Source organism: Phyllosticta citribraziliensis (assembly GCF_038025025.1).
Source record: "Phyllosticta citribraziliensis strain CPC 17464 chromosome Unknown J3D65scaffold_12, whole genome shotgun sequence".
NCBI lineage: Eukaryota > Fungi > Ascomycota > Dothideomycetes > Botryosphaeriales > Phyllostictaceae > Phyllosticta > Phyllosticta citribraziliensis.
In genome coordinates this window covers 502,424-520,447 of record NW_027117349.1, presented here as the reverse complement: position 1 = coordinate 520,447, position 18,024 = coordinate 502,424, and the positions used below count along the sequence as shown (strand labels likewise).

General features: G+C 48.7%; 6 protein-coding genes and 1 non-coding gene across 7 annotated transcripts; 2 read left to right on the top strand and 5 right to left on the bottom strand.

Moving 5' to 3' along the window:
- The first annotated feature begins 5,050 nt into the window (after window positions 1–5,050).
- Window positions 5,051–7,283, top strand: J3D65DRAFT_115877 (uncharacterized protein). Its single transcript, XM_066793777.1, has 2 exons — window positions 5,051–5,615; window positions 5,668–7,283. The coding sequence occupies exons 1-2, from the start codon at window positions 5,130–5,132 to the stop codon at window positions 7,168–7,170; spliced, it is 1,989 nt and encodes a 662-aa protein (XP_066651284.1). The 5' UTR covers window positions 5,051–5,129; the 3' UTR covers window positions 7,171–7,283.
- An 81-nt stretch (window positions 7,284–7,364) lies between these two features.
- J3D65DRAFT_637699 (uncharacterized protein) lies at window positions 7,365–9,194 on the bottom strand. Its single transcript, XM_066801533.1, has one exon. The coding sequence runs from the start codon at window positions 8,718–8,720 to the stop codon at window positions 7,665–7,667; it is 1,056 nt and encodes a 351-aa protein (XP_066651283.1). The 5' UTR covers window positions 8,721–9,194; the 3' UTR covers window positions 7,365–7,664.
- J3D65DRAFT_115872 (peptidase family C78-domain-containing protein) lies at window positions 8,880–10,776 on the bottom strand. Its single transcript, XM_066793776.1, has 3 exons — window positions 10,044–10,776; window positions 9,523–9,990; window positions 8,880–9,474 (listed from the first exon to the last, which is right to left on the bottom strand). The coding sequence occupies exons 1-3, from the start codon at window positions 10,596–10,598 to the stop codon at window positions 9,040–9,042; spliced, it is 1,458 nt and encodes a 485-aa protein (XP_066651282.1). The 5' UTR covers window positions 10,599–10,776; the 3' UTR covers window positions 8,880–9,039.
- Window positions 10,777–11,690: 914 nt separating this feature from the next.
- J3D65DRAFT_t137 lies at window positions 11,691–11,816 on the bottom strand. Its single transcript has one exon. It is a non-coding gene; the product is annotated as a tRNA-His (tRNA).
- A 472-nt stretch (window positions 11,817–12,288) lies between these two features.
- J3D65DRAFT_637693 (Mu homology domain-containing protein) lies at window positions 12,289–13,976 on the bottom strand. The gene is made up of 4 exons (XM_066801532.1): window positions 13,898–13,976; window positions 13,506–13,840; window positions 13,363–13,454; window positions 12,289–13,315 (listed from the first exon to the last, which is right to left on the bottom strand). Coding segments are annotated over exons 1-4 (1,311 nt in total). The 5' UTR covers window positions 13,900–13,976; the 3' UTR covers window positions 12,289–12,433.
- Window positions 13,977–14,106: 130 nt separating this feature from the next.
- Window positions 14,107–15,611, bottom strand: J3D65DRAFT_637692 (succinyl-CoA synthetase-like protein). The gene is made up of 5 exons (XM_066801531.1): window positions 15,360–15,611; window positions 15,278–15,306; window positions 14,917–15,215; window positions 14,503–14,863; window positions 14,107–14,448 (listed from the first exon to the last, which is right to left on the bottom strand). The coding sequence occupies exons 1-5, from the start codon at window positions 15,515–15,517 to the stop codon at window positions 14,309–14,311; spliced, it is 987 nt and encodes a 328-aa protein (XP_066651280.1). The 5' UTR covers window positions 15,518–15,611; the 3' UTR covers window positions 14,107–14,308.
- A 91-nt stretch (window positions 15,612–15,702) lies between these two features.
- J3D65DRAFT_595766 (histone acetyltransferase) lies at window positions 15,703–17,882 on the top strand. The gene is made up of 2 exons (XM_066797833.1): window positions 15,703–16,107; window positions 16,154–17,882. The coding sequence occupies exons 1-2, from the start codon at window positions 15,804–15,806 to the stop codon at window positions 17,590–17,592; spliced, it is 1,743 nt and encodes a 580-aa protein (XP_066651279.1). The 5' UTR covers window positions 15,703–15,803; the 3' UTR covers window positions 17,593–17,882.
- The last annotated feature ends 142 nt before the right edge of the window (window positions 17,883–18,024 follow it).

The following is an 18,024-nucleotide window of genomic DNA, read 5'->3' as shown; positions in this document are numbered from 1 at the left end:
TTAACCTCCTTACTAAGAGTATCTAGAAAACTATACCTATAATAATACCCTCCCCCTATATAGTACTAGGCTTTATACTAGCCTATAAAAAAGCCTAGCTTTACTACTACTAGCTCTACTAATAGTTTAAATAGACCTAATCCCTAGAAGACTAGGAGGCCTATAAGTATATCTATAACTTTAAATTATACCTTATTAACTATACTACCTACTAGGCTTTCTAGTTAAAAATAGAAGAGACCTTTAGAGATATATTATAGCTCTTCTAGTAGGTAAAGTAGGCTAGAAATAGAGAGATACTAGCCCTCTTCTTTACCCCTTCCCTCTACTATCTAGATAGTACCTTTATAGTATCCCCTATAGAAAAAGCTACTATACTATATAATAGCTTCTTTATAGACCTACTACTAGTATAACTTAATAATATTAATAGTTACCTCTACTCTAACCCTCTACCCTTCTACCCTATTATACCCTATAAAGTCTAATAGGCTATCTAGTCTAGCTATCTAGATAAGGCTCTAGGCCCTAATAGCCTCCCCTTCTATATTCTTACTACTATAGTAGAACCCCTCCTTAATATACTAGTATAGCTATTTAATACTAGCCTATAGGAGTCCTACTACTCCTAATACTTTTAAGTATCTATAATAGTTATCCTCTAAAAACTAAAGAAGGGGGACTACTAGGTAGTAAAGATATATTAACTAATAGCCCTTCTTAATACTCTAGAAAAAGTACTTAATAAGGTCCTAGCCTACTAAATTAGCTTTAAGGTTAAAAAATACTCCCTTCTCCTAAGAGCTACTATTAGAGGCTAATAGTAGTAAGGGGTAGAAAATACTATTTACTATATACTTAAAATAATCTATATAGTATAGAAGACTACTAATACCTAGGTTATTACCCTACTAATACTTAACCTTAAGGGTACCTTTAATAATATTATCTATAACTACCTACTATATAACCTCTATAAGAGATAACTCCTACTTCTAATAGTAAACTAGATCTAGAGCTTTCTCTAGAACTAAACTACTAGCCTCTATATAAATAAAATCTAGATAGACTCTATAACTATAGGATAGGTAGAAATTCTATAAGGGTTATTACTTAGCCCTATTCTCTTCCTCTTCTATATAGTAGACCTCCTTAACCTCTAAGACTAGACCTACTAAATAGTAGAATATATTAATAATACTAATACCCTTACTATAGGCCTAGATACTAAGACTAACTACTACCTACTAGAGAGAAAATATACCTAGATAGAAGAGTAGACTAGCTACTATAGTACTACCTTTAAACCTTATAAATATAAACTTATTTACTTTTACTATATCCTAGAATATACCCTACTAAAGGCTACCTCCCCTATAGTAAAAATAGATACTAATATTATAGTAGAAGGAGTTACTATTACCCTAGTTAGGTATTACTAACTACTAGGTATAGAACTTAACTCTAAGCTACTCTTCTAGTACTATATAAAGAAAATAGAAGTAAAGGTAGTAGCCTAAGTTAGTACTCTCTCTACTATTACTAGATCTATATAGGGCCTTTCTCTTACTTCTCTCTAGCTCTTCTACTAATCTACTATACTCCTCTACTTTCTTTTCTATATATCCGCCTAGTATAACCCCTACCTAGGGTATAGCTACTAGATATACTCTAAATAGACCCTCTAAGTACTTAAAAGAGTATAGAAGAGGGTACTTATAGTAATTACTAGTACCTTCTATACTACTACTCTTAATACTCTATAGGTTAAAGCCTATATCCTACTAATCTAGCTCTAGCTTAATATAGCTATAGTAGATACCTATATTAGACTTAGGACTACCTCCCCCCCTTCTAAGACCTTATTAATACTAGGACTATAATCTAGAGTAGTAATATTAACTCTAAAAATAAGTTAACTCTTTATAGCCTACTAGAATAAATATACTAGTAGCTCCTTAACTCCTAGTAGTATATACCTATAGAACTAAACTATCTAGAAACTAGGCTTCTATTCTCCTACTTACTATAGTAGGAACTACCCCTAATAGTTATTAAAGACTAGGAAACTACTCTAAAGACCTATAATAAGATCCTTAAGGATATATAGGCTCTTATAGTATATATAGATAGGACTAGTATTTATTATCTAAGGGGATTAGTAGTAGTTCTACTATAGATCTAAGTAGTAGAGATAGCTTATTATAGCCTAGTAACTTACTTTATAGTATATACTACTAAACTCTATAGGATACTTATAGCTATATAGGTAGCTATTAAGTACTATATATATAATCTATATACCTATAACTACCTCTATATCTTTACTAATAACTAGGCTATAATTATCTTAAATAACTAACTATACTAATAATCTAGCTAATATATTATTATCTAGATAGACTATACCTTTATCTACCTCTAGGCCCTTAGCCTTAATATTATAATCTACTAGATCCTAGCCTACTCTAGAGTAGATAGGAATAAGGTAGCTAATAATAGGGCTAAGTAGGCTATTAGCTTCTAAAAAAAGAGACCTAATACCCCTCCTCTCCTTCTAGCCCTAGGGTTAAAAATCCTCTATATATCCCTAAAGATAGGCCTTAAGAACTAGCTTAAAACTACCTAGACCTAGAAGTAGATAGGTAGCTATATAGATAAAATAACTTAGTAGTACCTTAGATTCCCTACTAAAATAGTACTAAGACTATATAGAGGCCTCTTAAAACTAGTTAGCTCCTACCTTATCTAGATAAGGTTAGAGAAGATTAGACTTACTAACTACTTCTACTATATTAGAGTAGCTAAAACCTCCTACTATATATATAAGGAGGCTAAGTAGACTATCTAGTATATTCTCTTAGACTACTCTATCTTTAGTAGATAAGGCCTCTTTAGTACTATTAGGCTTAATAAAATTCTCTTAAGTCCCTAACTAGCTATAAAGATATTATACTACCTACTATAGACTAGGCTCCTTAGGTAGTTTAGAGCTATACCTATAGATATTATATATATATAGGATAAGGATACTAACTATATCTTACTATTAACTAGTAGCTAGGGGTCTATTAGGGCCCCTTAGTACTAACTCTAATATCTACTAAGACTAGAGGCAACCTTACTTCTTAGACCCCTATATATATATAGATAAAGGAAGAGTATAAAAGAGAGGTACTACTCTCTTACTTATAATCTCTTCTTATCTACTAGTAACCTATAAAGACTACTACTATAACTACTAAGATATACTATACCTATTCTAATACCTAATCTATCTAGCCCCCTACTCTTACTACTAGTATATACCTAAGTAAGACTATTTATAATACCCCTTATAGCTCTAATAAGCCTTTTCTAGGCTATACTAACTACCTCTAGTTAGATAACCTCTAGAGGCTAGTAGTAGTTACCTATAAGGAGGTCTTTAAGTAGCTACCTAAATCTTTATATAATAACCTTTAAGGAATAGACTATAACTTCTACCCTTTCTTTAGTATCTTCTAAGATACTACCCTTAACTAAGACTACTAGATACTATTTAAGCTCCCTTCTACCTCCTCTACTCCTTTTAATATAGAACTCTACTATATCCCCTAGCTCTTTAACTATAAACTTACCCCCTAGTAGTTACTCTAGGAGTTTATATATATCTAGGATCTTACTATTAAATAGAGATATAGCTCTAAATAGATCTAGTACCCCTATTATAGCCCTTCTCTAGGAGTAATAGTCTCCTACTATTAGTAAGAGATATATAATAACTTAGATACTATAGAATATTAGTATATAGAAGCCCTTATCCTTTATATATCCCTTCTATCTAGAAAGCTCTAATTTTCTAGTCTAAACTCTATTAGTAGTACCTTTCTTAAGGCCTCTAGCTATAGAAGTATCTACTAGACTTTTAATAATAGAGTATATAACTACTATAACTATAACTCTCCTATAGGCTATACCTATAACTATAAGGTCCTTATACCTTAGGCCCTTACCTAACTAGACTACTACTATATTTAATAAATTAATAATATAGCCCCTTTATTCCCTAGGTACTAATACTAGGAGATAAACTATCTTAACTACTATATTTAGAAGGACTATATATTTACCTATATAGCCTATAAATATAAGTTTCCTAATAGAGAGTTTAGTAATCCCCTTATCCTCTACTAAATCTACTAGATCCTATACTATAATACTATCTTAGTATTATCTAAGTACTAGCTCTAGAGGGCTATTAAGGACCTAATTTCTATCTAGTATAAAGAGAGAAAATACCCCCTATTTAAAGATAGATAGATAGCCTCTTACTATAATAACTTCCCTAGCTATATTAGTATAGACTAGTTACTAGCTATAATCCTTTTTAGGATTTTAATATATCTAGTACTTACCTTCTATTTAAGCCTATACTAGGCTATAGAGGGACTATATTACCTAATAAAAAGAGTACTTAAAGGCCTAAATAGTAGTATATCTTACTACTATAGGTTTCTCTAGGAAATTAAGTAGGAGAAGGAGTAGGAGGAGGAGGAGGAGAAGAAAGAGAAAGATAGATATAGATCTATTAGTAAGAAGATAGAAGCCTTACCTAACTTACCTACTAAGACTAGCTATAAAGGCCTTATCTAGATAGACTAGCTTTTTCCCTTTATTTCCTCTAGTTTTTTAGAGTACTAGGTATTACCTAACCTACCCTATATAGCTAGGAAAGGCCTTATCTAGTACTCTATTTATAGTATAGTAATTACCTAATCTAGTTTAGCCTATATAACTAGGCCTATAGCTAAGGTTTAGAATAGAGTATAAATAAATTAATTAATTAATCAATTATAGAAAAACTGCTAAAGAAAGGCAGTTGGAGGAATGTAGAGATGGTGTGTCGACGGCGTTGGTTGGAGTTTAGTGTGTATGTGATCGGAGACCGAGACTTGACCGATGCCGACATCAGATAAGCTGCATGTGCCTGAGTCAAATCCGAGCCGAGCAGATTGGGAAAGTCCGAGGCCGAGCTTTATAGACTCGCCCTCCCGCCTTCATTCGCGTCCCGCGTTCGACACCATCATTGCCTTTTTTTTTTCCCTTCTCCTTTTCTATACCCACTCAACGTCTGAGAGCTGCTCAGGATGGACCAACCCCCGGCTCCCCCACGTCGGCGCAGAAACAGGCCGCAGTTCAGTTGCGTCCAGTGTAGGCAGCGCAAAGTCAAGTGTGACCAGATGCACCCGTGTGTCCGCTGCACAAAAAGAGGATGGAAAGACCAGTGTACTTTTCCCGCCGACACGCCACTACAGACACGGCACCCAATCCTGACGGTGCAGCCCCAGCATCATCAGTTGGCTAGTCCTGCGGCAACCGTCTCAACGCCCGGACGGACGTCACAGCACCTATTTCCGTCGAGGTCTGGAACAGCAGTATTGTCACCGTCGGACTCGGGTTCGGCTTTTCCGTCTGTCGAGACAGCTGCACACCCTGCCGCAACGCCACCTACGCGTCCCATGCCGGGGGAGGATGAGAATACAAATTATGCCTTTTCTGGCATGTTGTACAACGTCGACAATGAAATGACTTACCATGGACAGAGCTGCAACTACTGGTGGTTCTCGAAAAAAGTAATCTTCTCGGTCAATCTGATTAGCCAGGGCAAAACTAATACCACTCAAGTTCGACCGAATCATGTTCTACATTTGTGGCCACAAGGATGAATCGGGCGAGGAGGCTGGCAAAAGATACGGACGCGTGAGGCGTCAGCTCGACCAACGTCGCTTGATAATTCAAGACACTGATGACGCGAACCTTGGCATTTCCCATGAAGTACCTCCGCGAAATGTTGCTGACAGTCTCCTCCGACGCTACGTCGAGACTTATGACTTGATTTATTCTGTTCTGGACTTGGACAAATTCTACACCCAGTACGAACAATTTTGGTCTGATCCAGACGGAGCCCCGGCAGTTTTTGTGGTACAGCTCCTGTTGGTCATAGCCATTGGGGATAGTACCTTGACATACGAGGAACGGCCCATTCACCGCAATAAGGTGTTGAAATGGTGGCGACTGGCTCTCATTTGGCAGGATACAGCCACGGAAACTTGGGAAAGAAGCCTGGATACCTTGCAGGTCTGTTGCTTGTCTGTCTTGATGCGTCAAACTTGTGCCATCTGTGAACCTTGGGGCCAGATTCCAGCAGCCACACTGGTCAGAACAGCCATGGGCATGGGATTTCACCGCGACCCTTCCAAGCTTCGCGGCATCCCAGTCGACCAATTCGAACTCCGCAGACGAATATGGCAAACCATTCTCGAACTTGACCTGCAAGCCTGCCTCGATGCCGGATTTCCTCCAACGCTACGGCCAGAGGACTGGGACACCCTACCGCCGATTGCCACAAACGAAATCGCCTCTCCGAACACTTCGATACCAAAGCAGGCAAACATGGCCGGATCCCTCCAAACGAGAGCGGCCGTCGCCGCCCTCGCAAACTCGATCCGTACAGAAAACGACTACGAAAAGATCCTCCGACTCGACGCAGACATCAAGAAACACCTCGACGCCGTCCCCGAAAACGACACCAGGCAGTCGTACTGCTTCCAGGCAGACTTTCTGCGACACCTCTACCGTCGCTACATTCTGGTGCTCCACATGCCGTTTGCGATACGCAACGACCCGCGCTACAACTTCTCGCAGAGCCTGTGCCTCACGACGGCGCTCGCCATGCTCGACGGCACCATCGGACCCAACCCGACCCGCTTCTTCGCCTCGGCCATGCAGCCCTCCAACAAGGCCTGGAAGACGGGCCTCTTCTACGCCGTCCTGTACCTCTGCGACTGCCTGCTCAACGCCGTGGCCCCCAAGCCCCAAGCCGGCACCAACACCACCAGGCCATCCTCCCACAACCTCGTCGCCGAGATGCCGTACGTGCGCGACCGCATCTGCGACGTCCTGCAGCGCTACACCAAGCTGGCCGAGCACTGGGTCCGCAACACGCAGTACGGCGGCAAGGGCTTCCTCATCCCGCGCATGGTGCTGGCGTACACGCGCATCGTCGAGGGCGGCCGCGGCAAGCCGGCTGAAGAGGTCGAGCAGGAGCTCATGGATGCGGGCAGGATCATCGGCGAGATTTGCTTCAACCATTTCAGCTCGAACCCGGATGTCATGAGTATCTTGTAAAATGGCAACAATGCTGAATCTTCAGACGATCAGTCATTTGCTCATGCTACATGCATTGTTTTGTGTTGACGGTGATGAAGCCTGGTCCTCCTCCGTCTACGGCAAAGTCGCGAAAATCATAGCGGCACCGTCTTCGCCCTCGCAAACGGTTCAAGCTTCTCTGCTTCATACTCTTGATGTCTTGGAACGGTAAACTCCACTGCAAGGCGGATTGGAATGTCATCTCATGGAACCATCTACCCCAAGCCTCAAGTTCTATTCTAATCCACCACTTCTTACTCACGCATGCATACCATGCATACCACCTGTCTGGTGCGCGCACGCCATTGCAAAGCCATGTCAATACCATCCTTACGCCCACTCTCATGTCAAGAAGCTTGGCCGCCCCTCGAACCCAGTATCCGGCCCAAACACCGTCGAAACCACGAAATAAGACAAAGGAAACCCAAAAGCAAGAAGCAAGAAGCGTCCATCAGACTCTGCCCATCCACGTTTCAGCTGTCCCTCCAGTTACCGCAGGTCCTGGCATTGCGCACCTCTTTTCCCTTGTGCATCCCATTGCCTGTGCCGTAAAATACGGCCTGGCGTCCGTCGCTCCCCATCTCGTAAAAGAAATCTTCGAGCTGATCCGGCACTGCCGCCGACGCCGAAGGGTGGTGGCGGATCGATGTCACGGTGGAGTTGGTAGCTTGCGACCAACGGCGACGAGAAGGAAGCTGTTGGTAGTCGCTCGAGTACTGGTCCTGCGAGTCTTGTCTGGGCCGGTAGGGGAGGTTGTTTTGCTGGTGGTAATGGCAGGCGAAGGAAGGGGCTCGTGATAGAGGTGGGGATGGCAGAGAAAACAGTGGTGGACCTGGCGTGCTGAGCTGACCGGACAGGTCTGGAGTGCATCCAATGCCAGAGTCTCTCCGCTCATGATACGTCTGGGGATGTAGCCATTTTGTGTACCTTTTTGCGTACGCACAATGCTGGCAACCAGGCTCTCCGCTTCCAACTTCAGCAGCGCCCGAAATCGAGCACACAGACGGAGCAGGAGAGGGAAATGATTGGATATTTGGTGGAGACGAGCAATGCTGCTGCGGCTGGGCCTGTGGTGGTGCAAACGGCCATCCGGCAGCGCGAGGACTCAAAGGCCGCACCCGTTTCTCTGGAAATTTGCTAGGCGGGCGCGCCCCGGAAGCAAACGGAGGACGCGGAGATGTCGGGCTGGTCTCGCTACTGCCACCGGTGATGCTAATCGTCGATGAAGAGCTTTCGCTGTTGTTGTAGCGTTTGAAGGGATTCGGGGGCTGACACCGTTTGAAGGCGTGATGGATGTATCCGGGTCGAAAAGGCATACCACAGGCATAGTGGATGGCAACGGGGGCATCGACGGACTTTTCAAAGTACACGTCTTCGGGGAGTTCCTCGCCTTGATGGGTTTCGAGGTAAGCGGCAACAGAAGAAGGATGGGAGCTAATGGTATTGGTCGTTTTGATGGCGCACACGGGATCTGAACCAGTGGTTGGCTTCATCCACTCAAGGTAGGCCTTGTCCAGCAGGACCGGCATTCCACCCAAGAGACCGCTGTCAGTCGTCGTCTCGTTGGTCGTGTCGGTGGAAGCGAATCGGGCGTCTTGGACAGAGAACAATGCTCCGAAGCTTTGCCACGGGAACAGCACCGTGAAACAATGCTCTGGAATGATGTGGTAATCCAACGTGGGCGCATGAAAGAAGACGTAGAGGTAGGGACACTCGGGAAAAATCGAAATGACCTGTTGACTTTTAGCAACTGGTGAGAGCAGATGTCTTTTGCAATGTTGGGTATCTTGGTGATGAATAGTAATGCCGGAAATGGGAAGCGACTGTGGTGCACGAGAAAGAGGGACTTCATACGTCCCATGCCGGGAAAAGCGGCGGATGAGCAGTGAGCTTGATCATCTCGAAGTCTCTGTGCCTGCTCAGCTGCCTGGCACCCCTTCGATAGGCCTGCAGAATCTCGGGTCGATGGGTGCGCAAGTCCTTGCGACCAAGGATTCTGTGCATGCCTGGCGAGGTTCTGAACATGGGATCAAAGACGAGAAGGTTGCGGGTGCCGTCCTTGAGTCTCTCAAAGCCGACAATGGTGATTGAGTGGCCGGGCTGTTGGAGGTAGATTGGCGGCAAGTGCGTCTTGTGCACCTTGATGTTCTCATCGTCTTCGACCGCTGCCTCAAAGTAAGATTCGACATCATTCAGCAGTTGCTCGTGTGCTTGGTTGTTTGGACGGTCCGTGAACATTTGCAGGCCATGGTCGATTCCGAGGCTCCGGAGCAGGGCTTCGACCTGGGTCATGTGAGTAAATCTTTGGAAGACAATGCATGACTGACTTACCTCTGGCGTGCCGATGTACTTGCGCGTCCCTCGGATGCCACCGGTCTGGGTGCGACTAACAGTGTTGATGCCCCTGTCCCAAGCCTCTTCGATCATGTCCTGCAGCAAGAGGATGCCAGGCGTGCGCGCACCGAATTTGTCATGGCCTTGAGCCTTTGCGCCCTGGACATAGGACACGAGCATCTGGGTGTTGCGATAGCCACAGAAGCCGCCCTCATTTTGCCGTTTGGTGATGAATATGGTGCTGGGGTGGCATAGGTAGGCGCGGCTGACGCCTCGATCAATGGAGCAAAGCTGAGCCAGGACAGGGAGAATTCCGGGGGTCTCGTTGTCAACCTCTTCAACCTTGATGATACGGCCATCGCGGCCAATGCGGTTGGCGACTGTGACCTTGGGGCCAGCTTCTATTTGCCGGTACAACCATGCGGGCATCTGCTCTTCAAAAGCATAAGGACCCAGCTCGGATTTCTGGCGAGCGAATTTTAGCAACAACGTAGGGAAATGTTGTCAAGCGAACTCACTCCAAGACGTCCGTTTTGAGCAGGCCTGGAACCACTCTTCTTCTTTGACGGCGAAGAGGGCTTGATGATGTCCAGAAAGCTCCTGGTCAAGGTTGACTTTTCAGAGTCGTCGGACGGGAGGCGGGTCCGAGCATGGCGGTTCGATTGCTTCGAGAAGCTGTTGCCGCTAAATGAATGCTCAGAAGCAATGGTTGACGGAGAACGCATGTTGACGGCTGTGGATGATGACGACGAAGATATGCCGGCGGCTTCTTGATATTCCAACGTCTCTGCGAGGTGGAGATCGAGATGGTCGTTGAGTTCATAGAGCGGAACCTGTTCTCCGCAATTGTCATCGGGGCAGAGCACCCAGTCGGAATCGCCTTCTTCTCCGGGCGGATTGTCGCGACAGGCCTGCTTTCCGGGCAGCGTGGGAGAAGGAGCGTATGGAGCAGAGTTGTTGTCCCGGGCGACGAAAGGGGAGTCCTCGGTGTGAAGCTCCTCGACGTGCAGCATCAGAAAGTACGAATCCCTGTCCGAGAAGGGGCAGAACGGGCAGTGGAGGATTTCGGCCATGGTTGCGTGATCTGGCGCAGCAGTTGTTGACGGAGAGGGCAGACACTTAAACGGGCGGACGGTGCAAACGCCAGCAGACGTGAGGTTGCACCAGGCACAAAAAGCAAAGGCACTTGGTTCCTTTGACGCGCTTCCAGTTGGGTGTCGACAATCACGACCAGAGACTACCGCAAAGCAGACTTCACGTCAGCGCGTGAGGTGGACGCGCTCGCGCTGTGGCACAGTCACGTCACAGCCATCGGCTGCGCCCGGCCAAGTGCCAAATGCAGTAATCGCTAGAGGCAGCTGTCCGAAATGGCAACTCCATCGTCATGCGCTCGACCATCGTGAGAGCGTCATCTTCATTCATCACCGCTCTCTACACGGATGCTCTGAAGGGGCTGGCACATTCCGGCCTCGAAGCGTGTGTCTACCCAAAACCCGTCAACAAAACTCTCACGAATCATTCACCCTGGTACTCCCAGGATGACCCAATCTGCTCGGCCTTCGGAGTAAACCTGCCAAGGTATTCTTGAGGCCCGAATTTTCCGTTGCGCCCTACAGCCCTGTTGCTGGATACGATTGTTTACGGCTTCAAGCAGCAATACGACACGACATTGAGGCAAAGTTTTCTGTGGCTGATGGAGCGCGACGTCGCAAATACTCTCTTTACGAATTTCATCTTCTCTGTCTTTGGTTCGCTGTTTGTCTGGCCTAATTTCTAGACCAATCCAGAAGGGAGTAAATAGAGACAATCCCTTTTGACCACCAGCCTTTGAGAATGGTAACACGATGGAGCTAGATGATAAGTGCCTGTCATTTTACGCATGGCACTTTCACTCTTGCGATGTACGTATAGCTTGCTAGCAAAATACCTCGCTCACCTCTCACTGCACTCCATCGACCATTCTGAACTGGAGCAAAATGACTATGCCTGGCACGAATAACATCAAAGCCAACGGCACGCCTCTCTCTCTCTCTCTCTCTCTCTCTCTCTCTCTCTCTCTCTCTCTCTCTCTCTCTCTCTCTCGCTCACCGCGACCACCCCTCTCCACCAAAAAGAAAAAAAGAAAAAAGAATCGATAATCCACGCTGAGCGCGGAAGCATCATGCTGGCGATGCTGGGAATCGAACCCAGGTCGGGTCGGTTTAGTGATCATCCACGGGCAAACAACCAAGCTGGACTTGGTGTTGTGGGATTCTCCACAACGACACATGCTACCCCTACACCACATCACCTGTGGGATTTGGGCTCTCTAGGAGCTCGAGTTGAAAATCGAAGAGGGGTAAAGTGTATATAGATTACAGTAATGGCTGGCGTGAAGAGCTGGAACTTCACCTTTTTTTTCCTCGGGAGGGCTAGGTGGGGTGGAGCGGAGCGGGGCGCGGCGGAACCAAGCAGAATCGGGGGAAGTGATCGCGCTAGGCTGAATTCATGTCTAAATTCGAGGCCCATAACAGAGGAAGGAGAGGAGCCATCCTGTGATGGGAGCGCTTATGGGAAACACTCAAGCTATCCAAGCTCTGGAGGTGAAGCATCGAAGTCTTCGAAATCCAACGCGGCAGGGAGCATACAGGTACACAAGCGAGACATAGAAACGTTCGAATGGTTGCGTGAGCCACAAGCTTTTAGCAACAGGCCTTGAATCGTACAAGAACAAGAGGCGCGAAATAGACAAGGTATCCAAAAGAGTAAACACCGACCCAATGCAAAAAAATCACCATCAACAAGTCCGTGATGCCACGCTTCCCGAAACGCCCCGGCGCCACGACCACACCCATCGCCCAAAGGGAAACAAGGCGAATGCCATGCTTACTAGGGTTGCCTTCGTATAGGGCCTCAACAAGCCCAGCGCTTAAAATCGAATCTCGTAATTCCCAGCGCGCGTCATGTACCTAACCCATTTGACGCTGCTGTAATTGCTCTTCTCGAAGACCTTGAGGTAGCGCACCAACAGCCCGCTGCTTGTGAACATGAGCAAGCTAAAGCTTAGGTTCAGTGGTGGTCGGCTCCACGCTTTTTGGTTCGTCATGCTCGTCAGCGTCGCTTCGGCGCTGAGGACGTACTCGCTTTGGCCCGTGAAGCGTGGAATCTTCCACACGATGTTGTTGTGCTCGGGCTCGTACTTGGCCTTGCCCTGGCTAGTACGCGACGATATATTTGCCGTGTTGAGCGGCGTCGGGATGCGCACGATAACGTTGGTCGCAAACAGCTTGGAGCCGTAGTTGGCGCGGATTGCGATGCTGTACTCGACCTTGGTCTTGCCGACTTCGTTGACAATAGCATGCACCTTGAATGGCAGGTTGACATTCTCCGTCGCGCGATATCGCATCAGCTCGAATTCGCCATCTGGGGGGACGAAGCTGATGATGCGATCCGTGTCGAATTTGCCCAACTTCACGCATTGATGAAACTGACAGTCCTCCAGTGTAACGGAGCCGGCGGCGGCGCGAGTGGCTTTTGTTCCCGATCGATTGCCGGAAGGCGTCGAGAGGCTGTCCTCGCCCAGCGTGAGACGGTCGTTGAGCCCAAACTTGCACTCGGGGGTGCCGGAAAGGTACGCGCGCATTACGATTTGGCCATTGACATCGGCGCGGAGGACAGTCCCCGTGGCGGACATGAGCAGGTTGACATCCTCAATGACATCGACAAAGGCCTCGTTCTTGCGGTACTTGATATCCGAGCGCCTCCACGAGAGTGCGCCAGTGGCCTGCATGGTAATCTTGGACGAGTCCTCCTGCTCGAGGTCAGCGTTGAAGCTTCCAAAGCACGACAGCTACGTACCATTGCGCGCTCAGACTTGACACCCTCGGTGGTAATGTACATCTTGAGTGTCTCCGTCTCGGTATTTTGTGGGTATCCGAAATCCAATATCTCTATTCTGCGTGAGCATTCCACGTCCTACATCCCTGAAGCTTGAGACGCACCGTCGAGAAGCTCGTATACAAGCACAAAGTTGTTCTTGACAGCCTCCTCGTCAAACTTGCCAAAATATGCCTTGCCCAAGCCTACCATTCGGTACAGAAACTCGAAGACGAGGGCGGCGTTGGCGTTACTCTTAGTAACAGCGACGAGGTAGATGTTCTCATGCTTGACATGACTGAAGGTGGTGGATCCGAGGGTCAGGATGGGCGAGCGCACTTGGGCATTGCTGATGACTTGGATGCGAAAGACGTCGGCGAGACGGGGACGGCAGTCGTTGCGAAAGGCGCGGAAGATGAGGTTCTCGCCCTTTTGGTTGAAGATGAGGATGCCGGAGAGCCTGGGAGCATGGGGTCAGCATTGCGAGTGAGACACGCAGTGGGGGGCTTGGTCGCACATTGTCGCGACAGCCAGGGAGCGGTCGGGTGGGCGGGCGGTGGTGTTGACTGACGTTGGTGTCGTCTCGATCGAGGGGTTGGACTGCGTGCCTTGGAGTCCAATAATGGACCGGGCGGAGCTTCAGTCAGGGATCTGGGGGTGATCTCCGCGGCCGCCGCCCACCCCCAGCGCCGGCACACCCACATCACCTCACTTTTGTGCAGGGACCTAGGAGATAACTCGGTCGTCAGGTAGAGGGTATTTTGTTTAAAAAACAGCCGGGACCGCCGTTTGCCGCCAAATCTAGATGAACTGTACAGCTGCAGAGCAAATGCACGCAAACCCAAACGCTCAAAATCTCATAGGACCAGCCGACCCAATCTCAATTCCTCTGCATGGCATTCCGTCCCCCATTTGTCTATTTGTTCCATTAGATCAAGTCGCGCTTGACAAACTCAGCGTGCAGCGTCTTGCCCAGAGCCGCAGGGCTGCGCTCGACGACGACGCCGGCACCCTCCAGAGCAGTGATCTTGGAGTTGGCGTCACCCTTACCACCGGACACGATGGCACCTGTTTGCGAATCAGCTAATACTCTTGCCCAGTAGGCCTGACGGGAAAACATACCGGCGTGACCCATCCTCCTTCCCGGCGGCGCAGAGATACCGGCAATGAAGCTGACAACAGGCTTGTTCATCGTGTTGTTGGCCTTCAAAAAGTCTGCAGCGTCCTCCTCGGCGCTGCCACCAATCTCGCCAATCATGATGATACCCTCCGTCTCCTCATCCTTCAAAAAGATGTTCAGGCAGTCGATGAAGTTGGTGCCGGAGAAGGGGTCACCGCCAATACCGACGACGAGGGACTGTCCAAGACCGGTCTGGGTGGTCTGGTTGACGGCCTCGTAGGTCAGGGTACCCGAACGAGACACGATGCCGACGCGGCCGCGCTTGTGGATGAAACCGGGCATGATGCCAATCTTGCATTGACCCTGGCGGAGTGTCAAAAATGAGGCTTCTTGGGTCACAGGCGGGGTAGACATACAGGTGCGATGATACCGGGGCAGTTGGGGCCCAGCATGCGCGTCTTGTTTTGGGTCTTGAGCATGTCGGTGATGCGGACCATGTCATGCTGGGGAATACCCTCGGTGATGGTGACGACGAGGGGAACCTCTGCCTTGATGGCCTCCTCGATACTGGCAGCAGCCAGAGGAGGAGGGACAAAGATGGCAGAAGCGTCGGCGCCCGTGGCCTTCCTGGCCTCCTCGACGCTGGCAAACACGGGCTTACCGAGATGCTCAGTGCCAGCCTTCTTGGGGTTGGTGCCGCCGACGACGTTGGTGCCTGGTTCCTTATCAAAAAGTGTGTTCGCTATGAATGGAGCTATGAAGAGCTTGAGCTCGTACCGTATTCGATGGCCTGCTGGGCGTGGAAGCTGGGGACCCGTCAGCAACCACAGTCGCGAATGAAGAGAGTAGAGCTACATACGTTCCCTGCTTGCCAGTGAAGCCCTGGAACAGAACCTTGGTGTCCTTGTTGATGCGCAGGTTGGGAGCAGTCGAGGCGTAGGGCGAGGCCGTCGAGTAGGCCTGCCTGCGGCCAGCGGCGCTGAGTGCGGAGCACAAGGGACGACGGAATGCCTGCATGATGCGAACTGTGCTCTAGAAAAAGAGTGGAGTGGGATGGGTTGAGGTCGGTTGTCGCGAACCGGAAGGTCGTAGGGTTTGCTGCGGCAGTTTGCTAGCACGGAGGAGAGATGTTGTAAGCGCAAGGGCCGATTGGTTTTCTTCGGCCGCTCCCCAGACGGCGACCCACATGCACTGCACCCACTCATCCATGTCGTAACAACCACCACCTGTACCACCGCCACGCCAAATACTCGCCCAATACTCTTGCCTCTCGTCGAAACCCCTCAGCGGCTCCTGGTCCACCATGGCGACCATGACCGTCACCGCGACTCAGCCCAAGCGCCGGCTGCCAAAAAATGTCAAGCTACCTCCAGAGAACGAGCGCTACATGCGCGCATGCGCAGACATTGCGAGCGCACTCATCCAGGATTACGAGGCCTCCGTAGACGGTTCCAAGCCTAAAAAGGACATCAATCTGAACGCGCTGCGCGGTCAAATGGCCAAGAAGCACTTTCTCAGCACTCAGCCACCTCTGACAGCAATTATTGCTGCAGTACCCGAGCATTACAAGAAATACATTCTGCCCAAATTGATTGCCAAGCCTATTCGTATGTCTCTTGCCTTGTCTCCAAAGCAAACGCTAATGTCCTCCAGGAACTTCGTCTGGAATCGCCGTTGTGGCGGTAATGTGCAAGCCCCACCGCTGCCCACACATCGCATACACGGGTAACATTTGCGTATACTGCCCCGGAGGTCCCGATTCGGATTTCGAGTACTCGACACAGTCTTACACCGGCTATGAACCAACATCGATGCGCGCAATCCGCGCGCGGTATGACCCATACGAGCAAGCTAGAGGCCGCGTCGACCAGATCAAGGCCTTGGGCCACAGTGTGGACAAGGTCGAATACATCATCATGGGAGGCACATTCATGTCGCTAGCAGAGGATTACCGGAACGAGTTCATCAGTCAGCTCCACAACGCGCTGAGCGGATACCAAACGACGAACGTCGACGAGGCGGTGGCAGCGGGCGAGATGAGCAACGTCAAGTGTGTTGGCATCACAATTGAGACACGGCCAGATTACTGTCTGGACCAACATCTTTCCGCAATGCTTCGTTATGGTTGTACTCGCCTCGAAATCGGTGTCCAGTCCCTCTACGAAGATGTTGCGCGCGACACAAATCGCGGCCATACCGTCAAATCTGTAGCCGAGACATTCAAGCTCTCCAAGGATGCTGGTTTCAAAGTCGTCAGTCATATGATGCCTGACCTTCCCAACGTTGGCATGGAGAGAGATTTGGATCAGTTCCGCGAATACTTTGAGAACCCCGACTTTCGCACAGACGGACTCAAGATCTACCCGACGCTGGTCATTCGCGGAACTGGACTCTACGAGCTTTGGCGCACCGGCCGCTACAAGAATTATACCCCCAATGCACTCGTAGATCTTGTGGCTCGGATCCTGGCCCTTGTGCCACCCTGGACGCGTATTTACCGGGTTCAGCGCGACATTCCAATGCCGCTGGTGACGTCGGGCGTGGAGAACGGCAACTTGCGCGAATTGGCGCTGGCTCGGATGAAGGACTTTGGAACAACTTGCCGCGACGTCCGCACGCGCGAGGTTGGCATCAACGAAGTAAAGAACAAGATTCGGCCCTCGCAAGTCGAACTCGTCCGCCGCGATTACGTCGCCAACGGTGGATGGGAAACCTTCTTGGCCTACGAGGACCCCAAGCAGGACATTCTCATCGGCCTGCTGCGCCTGCGCAAACTTAGCAAGACGCACACGTTCCGTCCGGAGCTGACTGCGCAGCCCACCAGCATGGTCCGCGAGCTGCACGTTTATGGCACGGCGGTGCCCATGCACGGCCGCGACCCCAAGAAGTTCCAGCACCAGGGTTACGGTACACTGTTGATGGAGGAGGCCGAGCGCATCGCTCGGGAGGAGCACGGCAGCACGAAGATCTCGGTTATTTCGGGCGTGGGCGTCAGAGATTACTACAGAAAGCTCGGATACGAACTCGATGGACCGTACATGAGTAAGTCGCTAGAGAGGGAAGACGACGACGACAGCGACGATGATGAGTAAAATGGAAGAGGAATGGTACGAAGGAAGCAAAATATTGGGCTGGATTGGGAGGCGTTGCTGATGCTTGCATTTCCTGGAGTTTCGAGGAACAGCGGGCTGCTGGAATGACTTGGTTGGTGACGACTCAACAAAAGATCTTTTACAGACTAGACGGGCCTGTTCATTTACGGGCACAGGAGGAAAGGCTTAGATGTGTTTACGATTTCTTGTGCAAATGTTTGTTTACTGACGTAGAAAAAGACTCTTCATTATGTTCGTAATATGTGCAAAGAATTAGACGTGGACGCCATCCGCCCCCTTGTATGCTCCTTTCTATGAAAACAACTCTCCTGATGATTACAATATACCGTGTAATCCAACACAATCCGACACAATCGCCGACACAAGAATTTTATACATCAACCAACAATTCATCATCATGACAGAACTCGC

Bases quoted from the DNA above. Each gene is read 5' to 3' on its own strand.
- J3D65DRAFT_115877 (XM_066793777.1), top strand. From the start codon at position 5,130: ATGGACCAACCCCCGGCTCCCCCACGTCGGCGCAGAAACAGGCCGCAG. The intron at 5,616-5,667 runs GTAATCTTCTCG...ATACCACTCAAG, and splicing joins ACTGGTGGTTCTCGAAAAAA to TTCGACCGAATCATGTTCTA.
- J3D65DRAFT_637699 (XM_066801533.1), bottom strand. From the start codon at position 8,720: ATGCCGGTCCTGCTGGACAAGGCCTACCTTGAGTGGATGAAGCCAACC.
- J3D65DRAFT_115872 (XM_066793776.1), bottom strand. From the start codon at position 10,598: ATGGCCGAAATCCTCCACTGCCCGTTCTGCCCCTTCTCGGACAGGGAT. The intron at 9,991-10,043 runs GTGAGTTCGCTT...TTCGCTCGCCAG, and splicing joins CTCAAAACGGACGTCTTGGA to AAATCCGAGCTGGGTCCTTA. The intron at 9,475-9,522 runs GTAAGTCAGTCA...CACATGACCCAG, and splicing joins AGTACATCGGCACGCCAGAG to GTCGAAGCCCTGCTCCGGAG.
- J3D65DRAFT_637693 (XM_066801532.1), bottom strand. The intron at 13,455-13,505 runs GTGCGTCTCAAG...CACGCAGAATAG, and splicing joins TGTATACGAGCTTCTCGACG to AGATATTGGATTTCGGATAC. The intron at 13,316-13,362 runs GTACGTAGCTGT...GACCTCGAGCAG, and splicing joins TCAAGTCTGAGCGCGCAATG to GAGGACTCGTCCAAGATTAC.
- J3D65DRAFT_637692 (XM_066801531.1), bottom strand. From the start codon at position 15,517: ATGCAGGCATTCCGTCGTCCCTTGTGCTCCGCACTCAGCGCCGCTGGC. The intron at 15,307-15,359 runs GTATGTAGCTCT...ACGGGTCCCCAG, and splicing joins TTCACTGGCAAGCAGGGAAC to CTTCCACGCCCAGCAGGCCA. The intron at 15,216-15,277 runs GTACGAGCTCAA...ATAAGGAACCAG, and splicing joins CCAGCAGGCCATCGAATACG to GCACCAACGTCGTCGGCGGC.
- J3D65DRAFT_595766 (XM_066797833.1), top strand. From the start codon at position 15,804: ATGGCGACCATGACCGTCACCGCGACTCAGCCCAAGCGCCGGCTGCCA. The intron at 16,108-16,153 runs GTATGTCTCTTG...AATGTCCTCCAG, and splicing joins ATTGATTGCCAAGCCTATTC to GAACTTCGTCTGGAATCGCC.